Here is an 18,660-nt window from a genome sequence, read left to right as displayed (position 1 = left end):
AACTCTTCCTGTAGTGCTTAGAATCCATAACACCCACATTAGTACCCCAATGGCTTTGCATTATTTCCTTATTTATAAGCACTCCTTATAAACAGATCTTGCCTACCCAGCTAGAGTGTGAAATCGTCAATGACTAGATAGGACACCCAGCCATTCCGAGAAATAGTTGTTGACCGGTAACAAAATGCATCCACACCAAGCCACTCTGAAACAAGTCAAAGAGTCACAGCCACCACCCGAAAGAGCTTTTATGACAGGATACACACACATCTCCCCATACACACTGGAGTCTAGATGAAGAGTGGCAAACTGTGGCCTGCCACCTGTTTCTATAAAGAAAGTTTTATTGAAACAGCCACACCCTGTTCATTTACACACAGTTTTTATGCTTTTAACAGCAGAATTGAGTAGCTGTGACAGACTCGTCCACAAAACCTAAAATATTTACTCTCTGGCCCTCTTTTAATTGAAGTATAGTTGACACATAACGTTACATTAGTTTCAGGTGTACAACGTAGTGATTGGACAAGTCTGTATGTTGTGCTGTGCTCACAAGTGTGGCTTCCATCTGTCCCCATACAGCATTGGTGACTGTATTTCCCTACCATTGACTGTGTTCCCTTTGCTGCGCCTGTAATCCCTGGACCTCATTCCACAGCTAGAAGCCTGAATCTCCCTCCCCCCTTTTGTCATTTTCCCCACTGCCCCCATCTGCCTGCTCTCTAGCAGCCATCAGTTGTTAGTATTTATGGGTCTGTTTCTCCCTTTTGTTTATTTGTTTTGTTTTTTACATTCCATACAAGTTAAATCATATACTATTTGTCTCTCTCTGACTTACATCACTTAGCATTATACTTGCCAGGTCCGTCCATGTTGTCTCAATGGCACTGTCTCATCTTTTATTATGGCTGCATAGTATTCCTCTGTGTGTGTGTGTGTGTGTGTGTGTGTGTGTGTGTGTGTGTGTTTGTACACACACACACACACACACACATCTCCCTTATCCATTTGTGTATTGATGGACACTTACATTCCTTGTGTATCTTGGCTATTGTAAACAATACTGCTATAAACATAGGTGTGCATGTGTGTCTTCACATTGTTTCCACTTTTGCCAGGATTATGGATCATATGGTAATTCTATTTTTAATTTTTTTGAGGAGTTTCCATATTGTTTTCCACAGTGGTTACACCAGTCTGTATTCCCACCAACAGAGCACAAGGGTTCCTTTTTCTCCATATCTTCGCCAACACTCGTCCCTTGGGTTTTTATTTTACCCATTGTGACTAGTGTGAGGTGATATCTCGGTGTGGTTTTAATTTTTATGTACCTGTTGGAAAAATGTCTATTCGGGTCCTCTGTCCGTTTTTAATCAGATTAACTGTGTTGTTAGTGTTGAGTTGTGTAAGTTCTTTACATATTTTGGATATTCAACTCTTATCAAACATATCATTTGTTTTATGGTTTTAGGTCTCACATTTAGGTCTTCAATCCATTTTGAGTTTATTTTTGTATGTGATGGAAGAAAGTGGTCCAGTTTCATTACTTTTCATGTAGCTGTCCAGTTTTCCCAGCACCGTTCATTAAAGAGACTGTCTTCTCCACATTGTGTATTCTTGCCCCCTCCATCATAGAATAATTGATCACACAAGCATGGGTTTATTTCTGGGCTCTCCATTCCATTGATCTATGTATATGATTTTGTGCTAGTACCATAGTGTTGTGATTACTACAGTTTTTTTTTAATTTTTTTTTTAGTGTTTTATTTTATTTTTGAGACAGAGAGGGACAGAGCATGAGTGGGGGAGGGTTAGAGAGAGAGGGAGACACAGAATCCAAAGCAGGCTCCAGTCTCTGGGCTGTCAGCACAGAGCCTGACGCGGGGCTCGAACTCACAGACGGTGAGATCGTGACCTGAGCCGAAGTCGGAAGCTCAACCGACTGAGCCACCCAGGCGCCCCGTGATTACTACAGTTTTGTAGTAGATCTTGAAATTTGGGATTGTGATACCTCCAGCTTTGTTCTTGTTCCTCACGACTGCTTTGGCTATTCAGGGTCTTTTGTGGTTCCATACAAATTTTAGGATTGGTTGTACAATTTCTGTGAAAAATGCTCTTGGTATTATGATAGGGATTTTCTGGAATCTGTCGATTGCTCTGGGTAGTATGGACGTTTTAATGATACTAATTTTTCCAATCCATAGGGATGGAAAATTTTTCATTTGTTTGTGTTATCTTCAGTTTGTTTCATCAGTTTTATAGTTTTCAGAGTACAGATCTTTCACCTTCTTGGTTCATTTTATTCCTGGGTATTTTCTTATTTGGGGCTCAACTGTCAATAGGATTGTTTTCTTCATTTCACTTTCTGCTACTACATCATTAGTGTATAGAAACACAACTAACTTTTGTGTATTAATTTTGTATCCTGAAACTTTACTTATGACTTCTAGTAGTTTTTTGTGAAGTCTTTGGGGTTTTCTCTGTAAAGAAATACAGTGTATAGGAGCACCTGGTTGAGCTACTGACTCTTGTTTTAGCACAAGTCATGATCCCAGGGTCGTGGGATCGAGCCCTGAGTCCTGAGAATCCGAGCTTGGGATTCTCTCTCTCCCTCTGTCCCTCTCCCATGCATATACTCTTGCTCTCTCTAAAAATGAAAATAAAGGTTTTATTAAAAAATGCAGTGTACACATAGTGACGGTTTAACTTCTTCCTTACCAATTTGCATGCCTGTTACTCTTTTTTCTTGTCTGATTACTGTGTCTAGTACTTGGAGTACTGTATTGAATGAAAGTAGTGAGAGTGGACATCCCGATCTTCGGGAAAATGTTTTTCCCTATTGAGTATGACGCTAGCTGTAGGTTTTTCTTATGTGGCCTTTATTATGTCGAGGTATGTTCCCTCTAAGGTAACTTTGTTGAGGATTTTCATCATGAACAGATGTTGAATTTTGTCAAATGCTTTTGATGCATCTCTTGAGATGAGCATGTAGTTTTTATCTTTCATTTTGTTAATGGGATGCATCACATTGATTGATTGTGAATATTGAACCACCTTTGGATCCCTGGAATGAATCCCATGTGACCATGATGAATGATCGTTTTAGTGTATTATTCAAAGTGGTTTGCTAATATTTTGCTGATTTTTGCATTTAAGTTCATCAGTGAGATTGGCCTGTAGGGTTTTTTGGGTTTGTTTTTTGTTTTTGTAGTGTCTGTGACTGGTTTGGGTAGGAGGGTAATGCTGACCTTGTAGAATGTATCTGGAAGCTTTCCTTCCTCTCTGATTTTTGTAATAGATGGATATAGCCAATTCAGAATAGATACTAATTCTTTTTTAAATGTTTGGTGGAATTCACCTGTGAAACCACCTGGACTTTTGTTTGTTGGGACTTATTTGATTACCAGTTCCATCCTGTTACTAGCAATTGATCTGTTCAGATTTTCTATTTCATCCTGATTCAGTTTTGGAAGATTGTATGTTTTTAAAAATTTATCTATTCTGGATTGTCCAGTTTATTTATTGACACATAATTTTTTGTAGTAGTCTCTTACATTCCTTTGTATTTCTGTGGTTGGTTGTTACTTCTCTTTATTTCTAGATGAGTTTGACTAAAGGTTTATCAATTTTGTTTATTTTTTTAGTCTCTATTTCTGATCTGATGTTTATTATGTCCTTCCTTCTAATCTCAGGCTTTTTTGTTCTTTTTCTAGTTCCCATAGGTATAATGTCAGATTGTTTGAGATTTTTGTTTCTTAAGGTATGTCTGTATCATTATAAATTTCACTCTTAGAACTGCTGCATATCAAAGATTTTGGAACTTTGTGTTTTCATTTTCATTTGTCTCCATGTATTTTTTTAATTTGCTCTTGGATTTCTTTGTTGGCCCATGGGTTGTTTAGTACCATGTTGTTTAGCCTCTGTGTTTAGGTTTTTTCCAGTTTTTTTCTTACTATTGATTTCTAGTTTCATACCATTCTGGTCAGAAAAGATGCATGATATGATTCTAATCTTCTTAAATTTATTGAGACTTGTCTCCTGAAGAATGTCCCATGCGCATTTTGTTCGTTTTGGATAGAATTTCTATGTCTGGTCTAATATGTCATTCAAAGACATGGTCTCCTTACTGATTTTCTGCCTGGATTGTGTATTCATTGATGTACATGGGTTTCAGAGTCCCTTAGTATCATTTTATTACTGTCAGTTTCTCTCTTTATGTCATTAATATTTGCTTTCTGTATTTAGGTGCTCCAGTGTTGGGTGCATAAATATTTACAATTTTTTTTATCCTCTTGATGGGTTAACCCCTTTATCATTATATAATGCTCTCTGTCTCTTGTTACAGCCTTTGTTTTAAAATGTATTTTTTATCTGATATATGTATTGGTACTCTAGCTTTTTTTTTTTAACTTTCATTTGTACGGAGTATCTTTAGCCGTTCACGTTCAGTCTGTATGTGTCTTTAGGTCTGATGTGAGTCTCTTATAGGCAGCATTTAGAGGGGTCGTGGTTTTTTTTTTCTCCGTTCTGCCACCCTATGTCTTTTGATGGAGAATTTAGACCATTTATATTTAAAATAATTGTTGATAGGTAGGTACTTATTGCCATTTTGTTAATTGTTTTGTTTGGTTGTTTTTGTAATTCTTCTCTGTTCCTTTCTTCTGCTCTTGCTCTCTTGTGATGACTCTCTGTAGTGTTATGCTTGCCTTTTTATTTTTTGTGTATCTATATTATAGGCTTTGGGCTTGCAGTTACAGGATTCATATAACACCCTAAGTATATAGCAGTCTGTGTCAAGGTGACGGTCGTTGAAGTTTGAACACATTCTAAGAGAACTTTTTTACTTCCCCCTCCACATTTTATGTAAATATTCTCTCATTTTACATCTTTTTATTCATAATTTTCTTCTAATTATAGCCTTTTCCACCTAAATCTCTTTAACATTTCTTGTAAGGCCATTTTAGTAGTGATGAATTCCTTTACCTTTTGTTCATCTGGGAAAATCAGTATCTCTCCTTCAATTCTGCATGATAACTTCACTGGTTAGAGTATTCTTGGTTGTAGGGTTTTTTTATTCCTTTTAGCACTCTGACTATATCATGCCCCTTACTTCCAGCCTGCCATGTTTCTGCTGAAAAATCATGTGATAGACTTATGGGGTTTACCTTGTATGTTGCTTTTTGCTTCTCTTGCTGCTTTTAAAATTCTCTTTAACCATTGACATTTAATTATTGTGTTTGTGGGCCGCCTTGTATTCATCTTATTTGGGACTCTCTGTGCTTTCTGACCCTAAATATCTGTTTCTTTTCTCAGGTTGGGGAAGTGTTCAACTTTTACCTCTTCACATAAGCTGTCTGCCCCTTTCTCTTCTTCTGGTGCCCTATAATGCAAATGTATATTTGCTTGATGTTGTCCAAGAGATCCCTTAACCTATCCTCATTTAAAATTTTTTTTCTTTTTACTGTTCAGCATATGTGCTTGTCACCGTGTCTTCTTCATCAGTAATTTGCTTTTCTGCATACACGTATTTACTATTGATTCCCTCTAGTGTATTTTTCACTTTTTTATTGTATTCTTCAATTCTAGTTGATTTTTTAAAAATATTTCCTCTTGTTAAAGCTCTGAGTTCTTCCAGTCTTCCATCCAAGGCAGTGAGCATGTTTATGATGCTTAATTTTTTTTCATTTTTTTAATATGAAATTTATTGTCAAATTAGTTTCCATACAACACCCAGTGCCCATCACCCACTTTCCCCTCCCTTACACCCTCCCCATCAACCCTCAGTTAATTCTCAGTTTTTAAGAGTCTCTTATGGTTTGCCTCCCTCCCTCCCTCCCTCTTTTTTTTTCCCCCCCTTCCCCTCCCCATGGTCTTCTGTTAAGTTTCTCAGGATCCACTTAAGAATGAAAACATATGGTATCTGTCTTTCTCTGTAGGACTTATTTCACTTAGCATAACACTCTCCAGTCCCGTCCACGTTGCTACAGAAGGCCAGATTTCCTTCTTTCTCCTTGCCACGTAGTATTCCATTGTGTATATAAACCACAATTTCTTTATCCATTCATCAGTTGATGGACATTTATGCTCTTTCCATAATTTGGCTGTTGTTGAAAGTGCTGCTATAAACGTTGGGGTACAAGTGCCCCTATGCATCAGCACTCCTGTATCCCTTGGGTAAGTTTCTAGCAGTGCTACTGCTGGGTCATAGGGTAGATCTATTTTTAGTTTTTTAAGGAACCTCCACACTGTTTTCCAGAGCGGCTGCACCAGTTTGCATTCCCACCAACAGTGCAAGAGGGTTCCCGTTTCTGCACATCCTCTGCAGCATCTATGACACTTACTTTAGTATATGTGCTGCCAAAGAGAGCACTATGACTGTTACTTTAAACTCTTTATCAGGCCTAGTGTTCATCTTGATTTCACTTTAGGTCTTTTTCTTAGCTTTTCTCTTGTTCTTTTGTTCGGAGCATATTCTTCTGTCTCCTCTTTGTGTTTGACTTTGTCTGTTTCCATGAAGTAGGCGGAACAGCTACAGTAGATGGAATAGTCTTGTACGTGGTCGTCCCCTGTGTAGACTGTGTGTGCCTGCTGACTTTGGAAGGAGCTCTGGGTGGCATGAGCTGGGGATTCCAGAGCACCTCATGCTGGGGTTGCCCTGGTGGTATAGCCGGCCTCTCCATACAGGCAGCACCGTAGCAGAACAGTTAAAGCTGAAATGAGTGCAAGCTGGGGGATCCCGGGGCTTTCCACACAAAGGATGCCTTGGCAGGACAGTTAAATATGAAGGCAAGACAACAGAAGAGGAAATAGGTTCAAGCCAGGGGTCCTGGGGCTGTCAGCACAGGGGTGGTTCCAGGGCTCTCCACTCAGAGGGCGCCCTGGGAGGACGGTTGAAGTTCAAGTCGGTACAAGCCAGAGTGTCCCAGTGTAGTCAGCACAGAGGGCCCAATGGCCGGAGCCAAGAGAGGGTACAGGTCTCTAGGCATTCCAGGGTACTTCCCAGAGGGCTCCAGAGCGTGGTGCCCTGGCAGGGCTGCTATAGCCAAAGCGGTTGGAACCTGGAGTGTTCTGATGTGCTTTGTTCTTGTGTCCTCTTGGTGTGCTGGCTAAAACTCTAGTGAGCTTGGCCAGGGATGTGCCCGTGTGCTTGGTGCTGGGGCCACCCAGGTGGGACAGTTGGGGCTGGTATGGGCTAGGGGCCCAGGCCTCCCTGAGGCAGTAGGCCAGCCATGGCAGCCACACGCTACTCCTGTCATGGTGGAGGCCACATCAACTGCGGTACTCCCCAGCCCCTGTGACCAGGAGAGAGTGCCAGCAGCACCCCCGTCTTTTGGCAGGTTCTAGGGCTGGTCCCTTTACATTCTAGTTACCCTTTTGACCCACGGCTTGTTTTCTGGGCCCAGAGACAGGTCTGCCCACAGCCCCTCAGTACTATCCCCTCCCCCCTGCAGTTGGTAGCATTGTGGGGGGACATCCCCCTCATTACCGTGTCTCCATCTCTCTTGCCATTCTCTGTGTGGTCTCTCCATCTTTGGTTGTGCAGAAGCTGTTCAGTCAATCCTCAGTTCTTCAAGAAGATTTGCTCTATCAGTAGGTGCAGATAACACGTGTCCCAGAGGAGGTGAGTTTAGGGCCTTCCTATGTCACCATATTGGACCAGAACCAAACTCTCTGGTGCATTACAGAGAAAGTGTGACAAACCCAGATCTACATGAATAGTAGTTAAGAGGACAGCTTTGAGTGTCACAGAGTTCCAGCTCTGCCACTTGCATTGTAGGTTTGGACATGTGTATTCAACGACTCAATTTCTTTTTCATAGTAAATAATTGAATAGAACCATATATAAGTCACTTAGTGGGATACGGAAGACAGTGGATCCGAAGTGGACTCTGCGCTGCCAGCAGAGAGCCCAGTGTGGGTTTCAAACTCATAAACCGTGTGATGATGCCCTGAGCCAAAGTCAGGCACTTAACCAACTGAGCCACCCGGGCGCCCAGCCCCCCCCACCCCCCGCCATTTTTTAAATTCTGTTATCGACATAGGATCTACAGTGGATATCAGTTCAACATTGTTTCTGTACTTCTAAAAGCTCCCTCAGAAAGGTGACTTCTTCAAAACACGAATAATTCAGTTTGGCTTTATAGCTTTCTGAGAAGATACAAGCACATCAAGCATGGAGTTTTACTCATGTTTTCATCCCACATGCACTGGGTACGGTGCTGGCTCACAGAGTGGGCAAGGTTGCGTCTTTGGTGAACTGAATGTCCCTTCTCAAATGTGTGTAAGATTCTAAAGGTTGGTGCATTGAAATAGAAACTTTGGGGGTGTTACCAGGTATTAGATACAGTCCTCTGTCTAGTTTGTTAGCAGTGTGTTCCTGTCCCCTATCCAAGTACTTTACTGTGCTTTATTGTGCCTTTAAGAACAAATACTTTGCTAGCCTTTAACAGTGTTTTCATTTTTACTCCTTTTCATTTGCCACTAGTTGGCCACTGATACAAATTTCATCAACCCTATCTATCCCTCACTGTTCCTGAGGAAACTATAGAAGGAAGGAAACTTGAGCTGCCTGGGTGGCTCAGGTCACGATCTCACCATTCGTGAGTTTGAGCCCCGCATCAGGTTTTGTGCCTGACAGCCTGCTTCAGATTCTGTCTCCGTCTGTCTGTCTCTCTCAAAAATAAACCAACATTTAAAAAAGAAAAAGAAAGGAAGGAAACTTAACACGTAGCTAACCTGGTCTCCAACAACAACAGACTAGTCTTTAACCACTAGATCTACCTGAATCAGATGGGCACGAAGCATCTGGTTACACTTTAACACACGTTTGCCTGACGCCTCTAGAAGAGACTCTCTTAATTTTTCTCGTAATCCAATGAGCATCAGCAGGTAAGAAATGACACCCCACCCCATACATGGCCACCTGCAAACCTGATGTGCTTGCATACAGGACGGCAGGGGTAAACACAGCACAGCCTACCCCACAGAGCAAAGCCACCAACGCTTAACTGCTCAGCACAGCGCCCACAGCATGCCACATGTGGGTTTGATTTTTCTGCAGCACAAGACTTTTTTTCTGCAACAGCTGTTTGGGATAATTTTTTTTTCCTCTTTGCCACATCATCCTCTTCTCTTTAACTATCTCCTTCATCCAGTAAATTTCCCTGGGTTCCCCCATCACTGTAAGCATTTTCCTTCCCACGTGCCCACCTTGCGAAGGTTTTAAACCGTGAACACGGTTTTTACTGTTAACCTCCCCCAACGTGCATGTAAGGCACACAGGCGACTTAGCCATGGAAAAAGGAAAGAAAAAAAAAAAGACACTTATTCACAAAGCAAACACAGCTGTCATTGCATACAAAGCCCTTGTAAGATGAGCTATAACTGAAAAAAAATCTAGGCCTACTCTGCAGTACTGTTTTTATAACAAACATGTTTATAGTATTATGAACTTCACACTTCCACATTTCTGCACTTCCAAGGTCTTAATCATAATGAGTGCCATTTCTGTATTTCTCTTCAGAAAGAGAAATTACCGTTTCCACATGGACGTGAATTGCAGAATTGTTCAGAGAGACTCTGGTACTCTGTGCGTGCTAGGATGTCTGTAAGGATTTCTTTGTAGTTTGTGTGTATTCAAATAATTTAATTTATGCTTAAAAACTTAACACACTGCAAGTGATCTTCACTGAACTTGAGTCTAGTTCTGAGGGCTTAAAAAAAATAGCCCCTTTTTTCTCAAATAGGATACACAAAACCAAAGGGAACTTCCTTCACAAACCAGAAAGCTGGGGTTCCTTTATATGGGAACCTTCTCCAACCCCAACAGTCTATTAGTCCTAGTTCTAAATATTTTCTATTACTGCTGTGGAATTAACAAGTTAATAGTACACTGAGAAAAACAGGACATTATAATCCTAGTATTATTATGGCACTTTGATTATGATGCCAGCCTTCTTAATTGCTGACAAAAATTTCAATTCTGGTCACTGAAGTCAAAAATGCAAACATTCCTTTTGTGGTCATTGTTCAAGTGGGAATAACCCATTTGTCTTCATGGCGCTTTCTCTCCTCCTTCTGGCCGGGTTAGATATAAACTCATAGGGGTAATCCCCAATTTGCAATCAGGCCATTTTGAAAAGTCTTCAAGTTGGCCGTCTAAAATTCACGATGCATTTGGTTGGAAGCAGTAGTCAGGCCCTCAGTATAGTGTTCCAAGATTTCTTTATCCCAACCAGTAGATAACAAGAATCTTGACAGAAAAAATGGAGGCTGTGGATCTTGAGATGGTCCTGTCAGAAGGAAGTGGAGGAGGAGAAGGCTATGGCAGGACCGCCTTCTTTCTTAGGATGGAAAAGACGGGGGAAATGTACATATATGGGCCTCAAAGACTAAGATGGATACTCGGTACTCGACAGTAGCGTTAAGACACCACACCTAGTTAATAAATTTTAAATTAATACATTTGTCAGGATCTATTAAGTTTTTAAAACCGCTTTATTGACCTATAATTCACATACCTTGTAATTTACCCACTTAAAGCTACAATTCAGGGCTTTTTGAAGTACGTTTTACCATAACTTACACATTAAAATGTGTCATCTTCATCATCTTAAAGCATGTAGTTGAGTGACAGTTACGTTCACAATGCTGTGCACCATCACTATTCCCAAAACTTTTTCCTCACCCCAAATTCTGTGACCATGAAGCACTAACTCACTTCCCCCTCACCCCAGCCAACCTCTAATCTACTTTGTCTCTATAAATTTGCCTATTCTGGGTACCTCCTATAGGTGCAGTCATACCAGATGTGTTCTTTGGTCTGGCTTATTTTACTTAACATCATGTTTTCAAGGTTCATGGGTGTTGTGGCAGCCATCATAACTTGTCCATGGATGAGTAACATCCCCTTGTGTGTCTCCTACCTCTGGTTTATCCATTCCTTTCTGTTCCTCTGTTGATGGACCCTTGGGTCCTTTCCACCTTTTGGTTCTTATGAATAATACGACAGTGAAATTTATTGTGTAAGTAACTAGTAGAATCCCCCCCCTTTTTTTTTTAAGTTTATTTAGAGAGCACAAGCAGGGGAGGGGCAGGGAAAGAGAAGCTGAGGCAGGCTCTATGCACTGTAGCACAGTGACACTAGGGCCTCGATCTCCCAAACTGTGAGATCACGACCTAAGCCAAAATCAAGAGTCGGAGGCCCAACCGACTGAGCCACCCAGGCGCCCCAGAGTCCTTGCTTTGGATATATAGACCTAGGAATACAAGTGCCGGCCATTTGGTCATCTATGTTTAGCTTTGGGAGGAACTATCCACCTGTTTTCGACAGCAGCTACACCGTTGCACGTTCCCACCAACAATGCACAAGCGTTCAGATTTTTCAACCTCCTTGCCCATACTGTATCCTTTTTTTCTTTTTATTATAGCCATTCTGGCAGATGTGAAATAATAGCTCACAGTGGTTTTGATTTGCATTTCCCCGATGATTAAGAATGTTGAGCCTCTCTGTGCTCATTGGCCAGCTATATATCTTTGGAGAAATGTCTATTCAGGCCCTTTTACCCATTTTTTATTCAGATTGTCTTTTTGTTGCTGAGGTATAGGAGTTCTATTTTCTGGAAGTTAACCTCTTAGGAGCTATGTGTTTGGCCAGTATTTTCACCCATTCTGTAGGTGGTCTCTTCCCTGTCTTGATGGTGTCCTTGGATGCCCAAAACTTTTAAATTTTGATGAGGTCCAATTTTTCTTTTGTTGCCTATGATGTTGGCACCCTATCTAAGAATGCATTGCAAAATTTTACTTTTTTTTTTTTTAGATTTTAATATTTGGGGCTCCTGAGTGGCTCAGTCGGTTGAGCAGACCGACTCTTGGTTTCTGCTCGGGTCATGATCTCACGGTTTCGTGGGTTCGAGCCCCGCATCAGGCTCTGCGCTGCCAGTGTGGAGCCTGCTTGGGATTCTCTCTCTCTCCTTCCCCCATTCTCACTGGGTCTGTCTCTCAAAATAAATGAATAAACTTAAAAAAATTAAAAACTTTAATGTTTATTTTTGAGAGAGAACGAGCAGGGAAGGGTCAGAGAGAGACACACACACAGAATATGAAGCGGGCCCCCGGTTCCAAGCTAACAGCACAGAGCCTGACGTGGGGCTCGGACTCACAAACCATGAGATCGTGACCTGAGCCAAAATCGAACGCTTAACCGACTAAGCCACGCAGGCACCCCTCATTGCAAAATTTTAAGCTAAACTTTTACTATACCCTAGTAAATACATTGCAGTCCTGTTTTAAGGCATCTAGAAGAGTGTTCAGCCTGGAAGACACCCCAAATAAAGCTAAGGAAACATACACCAGTCTTTCTCTTATCACACATAGTGAATTGAATACTACGTAAATGAGTGTGCCCAGAAACACCAGCAATCCAGAAGCTAGGTAGCAGAGCACAATCGAAGGTGGACCTAAGATTTTTTTTTTCAAATTTATTTTGAGAGAGCCAGCGAGCTAGTGAGCATGAACAGGGATGGGGCAGAGAGAGAATCCCAAGTAGGCCTCCCACTGTCAGCTTGGAGCTCATGACCTGAAACCAAGAGTCCGCTGCTCAACCAACTGAGCCACGCAGGTGCCCCAGGAACTATTCTGAAACAGATTTCAGTCTGGAGAATGTAGAGAGATCCACAGCAAGGGCCAGGGGCCCCTGGGAGGCAGATTGACAGGAGAGCCTAAGGCAGCTCTATCCATATGCCTCTTTTCACCTAACCACACCTTGTGGGTGGGTGGGTGGGTGGACGGACAGGCAGACGAATGGATGGTCAGATAACATGCCAAAGAGGAACAGTTGCACATACTCGAGTTGGGGAAGATGGTTATAACGGATCAAATCTGCAGTGCAAGCGTCCTCTCCATGGCATTGTTACCGACCCAGTGAACACGTACTGCTTATAGGCACATGCAGATCCGCTGACAAATCGTCCCTTTCTTCCCTTGACCAACAGGACCCCAGAGAGATGCCCAGGCAGCTCGAGAATTCATCCTGAAGATGTTCGTGGACCTGAACCCTGACAGTGACAAAATTATCTACTCCCACTTCACATGCGCCACAGATACCGAGAACATCCGCTTTGTCTTTGCCGCCGTCAAGGACACCATCCTCCAGTTGAACCTGAAGGAGTACAATCTGGTCTAATTGTGCCTCCTCAGTACCGCCCGTCCCTTCCCCGGTGGGCTGTTGAAGCTGTACAAGAGGGACTGGATTTCTGTGGAAAACCATTTGCATAATACTAATTTATTGCCGTCCCGGACTCTGTGTGAATGTGTCCACAGGGTTTGTAGTAAATATTATGATTTTATTTAAACTATTCAGAGGAAAAACAGGATGCTGAAGTACGGTCCCAGCACATTTCCTCGCTGTCTTTTTTTTAGGCAAAAACCTTGTGACTCAATGTATTTTCAATTCTCAGTCATGCACTCACCAAGATAAGAGTGGTTTCTTTCTCTTTTTCTTTTCTATTGAGGAAAACAAAGCTGATTGCCCTTTTCCTCACCCCCTGCCCTCATCCTGATTTTCCCTGGGTCACAACGGCCTTTATCCTAGTTCCATTCTTGGTCAAGTTTTTCTCTCCAACGACAGGACAGCGCCATTTGATTTAAGCCATCGGCATCAGCTTAAGTTAAACGGTTTGTAGTGTTGCTGAAGGATTCTAAGTATTAATACTGTGGTTTTCAATGTATTGCTCTGGATACACATATAGAGTTGTTTTTATATCAGTACATGATCTTGCCTCACTTTGGGCTAGGAGGGTGGATGCCCGTCTTACAGTGAAGGGTCGTTTCTTTTGGATTCCTACCTTCAGCCATAGCTTGGTTGCTGAGAGAAATATGCACAGACAGTAAGGCAAGAACAGAGACCACAGTTTTGGTTTTTTTTAATGCCATGTGCCATGGTCCTTCCACCCTTACTTTTTTTTTTCACCCTCTCTTTAAATTGCAGATGCCAAAAAAAAAAAAAAAACCATTTTCTATATATATGTATATGCCCAACAGACACTACATTGCCCCAATGGCTGCTATCCAGAACCTGTTTCTTAGGTTGTTCATTTTTCCCCACCTTGGTTCAAATTTTCGTCCTTTTTTTTTTTTTACCCCCCTTAGTGTTTGGGCCATAATTTATTATGGGTATGTGTTGCCAAAGCTGGCTTTTTTGTAAAAGTAAAGTAGTAAAAATTTCAGAGGTAAAAGCCAGTATCTCACAAATGGAAGAGAGTAAGAGTGTGAGGCCTAAATAATTGGCTGAGAATCCACCTGAAACACCAGTTGCCCAAGAATAGGTAACTGCCAATTTGACTGGCATGGTCCATTCTTTTCTCTGCCCTCGAGATCACATTTAGTGTGTGTTTCGTGTTGAGTGTCCAAATCAGCAATGTAAAATAGTGTCTTCTGTGATAGAACATGAAATCTGCTTCTGTCTCTTCCTTTAAAGCAGGTCTTACCCTTCGTGTTTTCTTTAAGGTCAAGTAGGTCTGCCAAGGACGTTATTCAAGTATTCGGACACCTTTAATTTGCAAAATCCGATGTTACTGCTGGTTTACCACCTTTGTGAACTTTTTAAACCGGTGACCGATTAAGTTGAATTTGAGTTAGGTCCACAAGACTTCCTTAAGAGTTAACCCCTCGGTGTTTTACAGAACATGCATTTGTGTAACTAAACCTCTTAGGAGAGATCATTGGAGTTCTCAATGTGCAATTTTTCAACAAATGCAAAAAAAAAAAAAAAACCCAAAAAACAAAACAGCACCTGTATTGATGAGTTTCGGTCCAGCAGCTTGAGTTGACATACGATTTAAGGAAATAAAGATTATTTTAAACCTGCTGGGGAATAAGAATTAGGCCGCGACACTGGTCTTATTTTAAGTATCGTACTCTCTGGCACAAGTCCAAACTTCGCTATCCGTCAGCTCTTGGGGAACAATGAAGGCAAGAGAAAATGAATGGCTTGCTAGAGGAGAACCAGGGTTACTAAGCAGTAGTGGGATGTTCTCCTTCCTTTCCCGGCCACAAACACCACAAGTTACTTTTTCACTTTGCTCGGAAAGCAGCTCTAATTTAACTGAGAACCAGACTGCCTGTAGGTCTAGTGCAATTCTGAACGCTCTAGTCATTGTACATACACCTCTTGCTATTGCCGCATCCATACGGGCTTTGTAATCGTTAATTTTTTTTTTGGCAGATTGAATGTGCTGTATCGATATGTATCTATGTAAGTGTATGTCTTATAGCTAATTCACATTTTGAATAATGTTATTTTATTTACTTTTTTAAGAGAGGAGAATGTAAATTTGTCAGTTTATTTCTGACTAGGGATATTTTTTTTTTCCATTTAGAAAAGAAAAAAAAAAAAACCTTACTATCGTACAGAGCGGTACTAGCATCGTGCTGTATAAAATCATTTGCACATTCCTGAGTAGAGGTGTACTGATAAGACCCAAAGGTAATTTCATAGCAAAATACATAAAAATCAGTCGGAGCTTTTATACAAACATGGAAACCAACTTTGTAGAACTTTTGCCATTTGACCTAGGATTGGAATATGAGCTTTTATACGATTCATATTCTTATTTGGCAAATGCACAGTTTAGTATTACCTCTCTGATGGCCTTTATTAGAAAGGCAGTTTTAGAAGCTATTGTGATCCACTAAGGAAATGTTTTAACAGCTAGAGACCACTGCTTGCCTGAAAGGGCAATCTTAAATTTGGTGCAGCAAAAAAAAAACAAAAACAAAAACAAAAACAAAAAAAAAAAACAAAAAAAAACAAAAAAAAATGAAAAAAAAAGAAAAAGAAAAAAAAGGAAAAAGAAAAAAGTAAAAAAGAAAAGAAAGAAGAAAAAAGTCAACAATAACATTTGAAGGCCTACAGTGTGTATAGAGAAAACCTCATCACAAGATCCTAAGTGTTACAGTTTTAGGGAATCAAGATATTCTATTTAATAGAGCTATAGTAGATGTAGTCAATTAAACATGATCTCAAAGCTCGAAGAAGTTGAGCAAACAGGGAAAGATTGTTCTATTTGTCTTTATGAAATTGGAATGGAATTGCTATGCAGAATTGAGGTTGGTGGCTTCGCTGTTTGCCGGAGGGTGCATGACAAGATCCCTTTCTCTTGAGAAAGGAAGAAATTGATCACCCTCGCTGCAGTGATGCATGGAAACCTAATTGTATCCACACTAGTCAATCGAAGCTAAAGGATTTTTTTTTCTGTTTCTTTGGGGTTTTATTGAAGGGGCTAGGGGTGGGAAGGGATTCTTTTCAGTTTTGTATAAAAAAAAAACAAAGTTTACTCATGCTTTCTATTATATTGTGATTGCAAGCGTTAGAAGCGTGTGCCACTTGTCTCCTGCCATTGATGCTCCAGGTAATGGAGGCCTGTGGCCAGTTTTTGGTGACTTGGGCATGTCTTATTAAAAAACAAAAACACAAACCACAAAAACCTTTCTTCAGCATACCAAGGCAAGCAGCCATTTCATGACTCACCACATTGCAGTGTACCAGTTTACAGATAATTTTTCCCTTTTTTTGCGTGACATGGCAGTTCCAAACCCACAGAGAATTCCTCATTTGTAAATTGGAGGTTTGTACTATGCCTTACAGAGCTTAAATCCAGAAGTTTGTGCCTCATCTCTTGAAACAAAGGGAAATAACACACCCATTCAGAAGTCAATAAATCCCCTCGAAGGTTTTGTTTTTTTAAAAAAACATTTTCATACAAAGAGCTCTGTTGAATGTCATGAATAGACTTGGGGAAAAAAAATCTTAGGAACCTGCATTTGTTGTTTACTAGCATATGACATCTACAAAAGGTATTCAAAGAACACCTGAAACTTGTATTTTTTTTTTTTGTGGATTAACTAGCAAGCCTATTACAAAAAGGTAATTCAGCTAAAGGACAATTTACTTTTTGTACTTTAGACTATCTTGATTGTCAAGGTGTATGAACTGTAATTTTAAAATTTATACTGCCACATGATTGTAAATGTTAGTTGTCTTAAGTTAGGAATTGGTAAGAAGCTATTTATGCTGGATTTGGGTCAAACGACTTATTTGCAAAAAAAATAATGGGAAGAAAGGGCTGTATAATGAGATACTGCAAGACTCAGATATTGGTTGGAAATAACCTTCAAATTACCCTCAATTTCCCTTTGTTTTCAGTTTTTCAAAAAAAAAATGAATGAAATGAAATATAGAAGAATGTTAACCCATATAAAAATAAAGTGTACCCAAGTATTGTAATGTATATTGCTCCTCTTCTTAAAATTAAATAAGGGTTTAAAACCACTTAATTGGTAATTGACAACATCTCAATTGATACAAACAAGGTGTGCTTGGTATTCATTACTATGTTCTTCCAAAGAGCTGTCTTTGGTTAGAAACACACAAAAATTAAAACTTACAATAGTGTCTGTTTATCTGTCTCCACATATTTCCAGCATATGTAGCGTTAATAGGTCTGTCCTGGTAACTACGTGTTTGGGGTTTCATTTTGGTTCCACCAAATTAGGACAAGAAATGGCTTAGTTGTATGTGATTAGTTAGAAATTCTTCGAGCCAGACACCTGCTGTTTAGTAAATACTTAGTACAGAGTCTAAACTTGTCATTTGTTTTTCCTCACAGAGTAACAACCCATTCATTGCTGTCTTCCCAACTTCCAATGACCTTTCAATAATACTCTTGCCTCTAGAATCATCTGTTCAAAGTATGCATACACACCCAGCACATAGTAGGTGCTCAAACATTAATTTCCTTCTTACCTCCCTTATCACGTATCTTCCATTTCTCCATAGGATTCCAACCCAATAGTAAATGACATTTATACATTTCAAAAACACCTATTGGGCAAAATTGGATCTTACTTCGATAAAGCAATTCTGACTTTCATATAAGCTTTGATAGGAAAAAAAAACAGGGAAGAAAATATTCTTCACTAGAATATTGTCCAGTTTAGAAAGAGATGGAAATTGCTGTGTAACGTTCAGGTTACTTTGACTTAAACACATGTTTTTGGTAGATTTCTTTTCCTCAAAGTACTCTAAATACAACTTCTTGCTGGATTCCTCACCTGTCATCATGTTGGAAACCCTTACTAGACCTATGTATTTAGGGAGTTTTGTCAGAAAACATTTTTAACTTGCAGTATTTAAAAGAATCCTATTTACTGTTCTTAAAATGTCATTCAAATGCATGTATTGTCTATTGTTTGGGGATGGGAACTAGTTTTGCAAAAAACACCTAATGTTGTATAATAATGCCCCAATGATCTTGCTGGTTAAAAATACAGTATTTTTGGCCATAATTTTGTACTACAGTATTCATTCTTGAGTTTTGCTTCTCTTGAAGTTGCCTAAGCCTCTTCTAGAATGTTTTGTATTCTAGGGAGCTTTGGACTAAGTTTTTCCTTTCCTAAAACACTTTATACTACATATGCCTTGTCCAGGTTTAATAATTTCTATGCAAACACACAGAAAGTGTTTTCCCTTCTGTATATAATCAGATTTTATTCTCCTTCAGTGGAAATAGTCCTACTGACAGCATTTTTCATTTTTTTTTAAACTTGACCTAATTTAGGTGGCAAAAACCTTGTAGATACACAATTTAATGGCTGCTCAGT

The 18,660-nt window shown here is 40.1% G+C and overlaps 1 protein-coding gene across 3 annotated transcripts in view; it reads left to right on the top strand.

Moving 5' to 3' along the window:
* Positions 1 to 18,345, top strand: part of GNAQ (G protein subunit alpha q) — a 317,284-nt gene extending 298,939 nt beyond the window's left edge. For all 3 annotated transcript variants that reach the window (XM_023243369.2, XM_019815794.3, XM_023243370.2), the window contains exon 7: positions 12,993 to 18,345. In XM_023243369.2, the coding sequence (XP_023099137.1) occupies positions 12,993 to 13,183 (191 nt within the window). In that variant the 3' untranslated portion in view covers positions 13,184 to 18,345. The remainder of the gene's footprint in view (positions 1 to 12,992) is intronic.
* Positions 18,346 to 18,660: the final 315 nt, after the last annotated feature.

The sequence above is a fragment of the Felis catus genome, chromosome D4 (assembly GCF_018350175.1).
Source record: "Felis catus isolate Fca126 chromosome D4, F.catus_Fca126_mat1.0, whole genome shotgun sequence".
NCBI lineage: Eukaryota > Metazoa > Chordata > Mammalia > Carnivora > Felidae > Felis > Felis catus.
The sequence above is the reverse complement of the archived record's forward strand: the minus strand, read 5'-3'. Positions and strand labels throughout refer to the sequence as shown.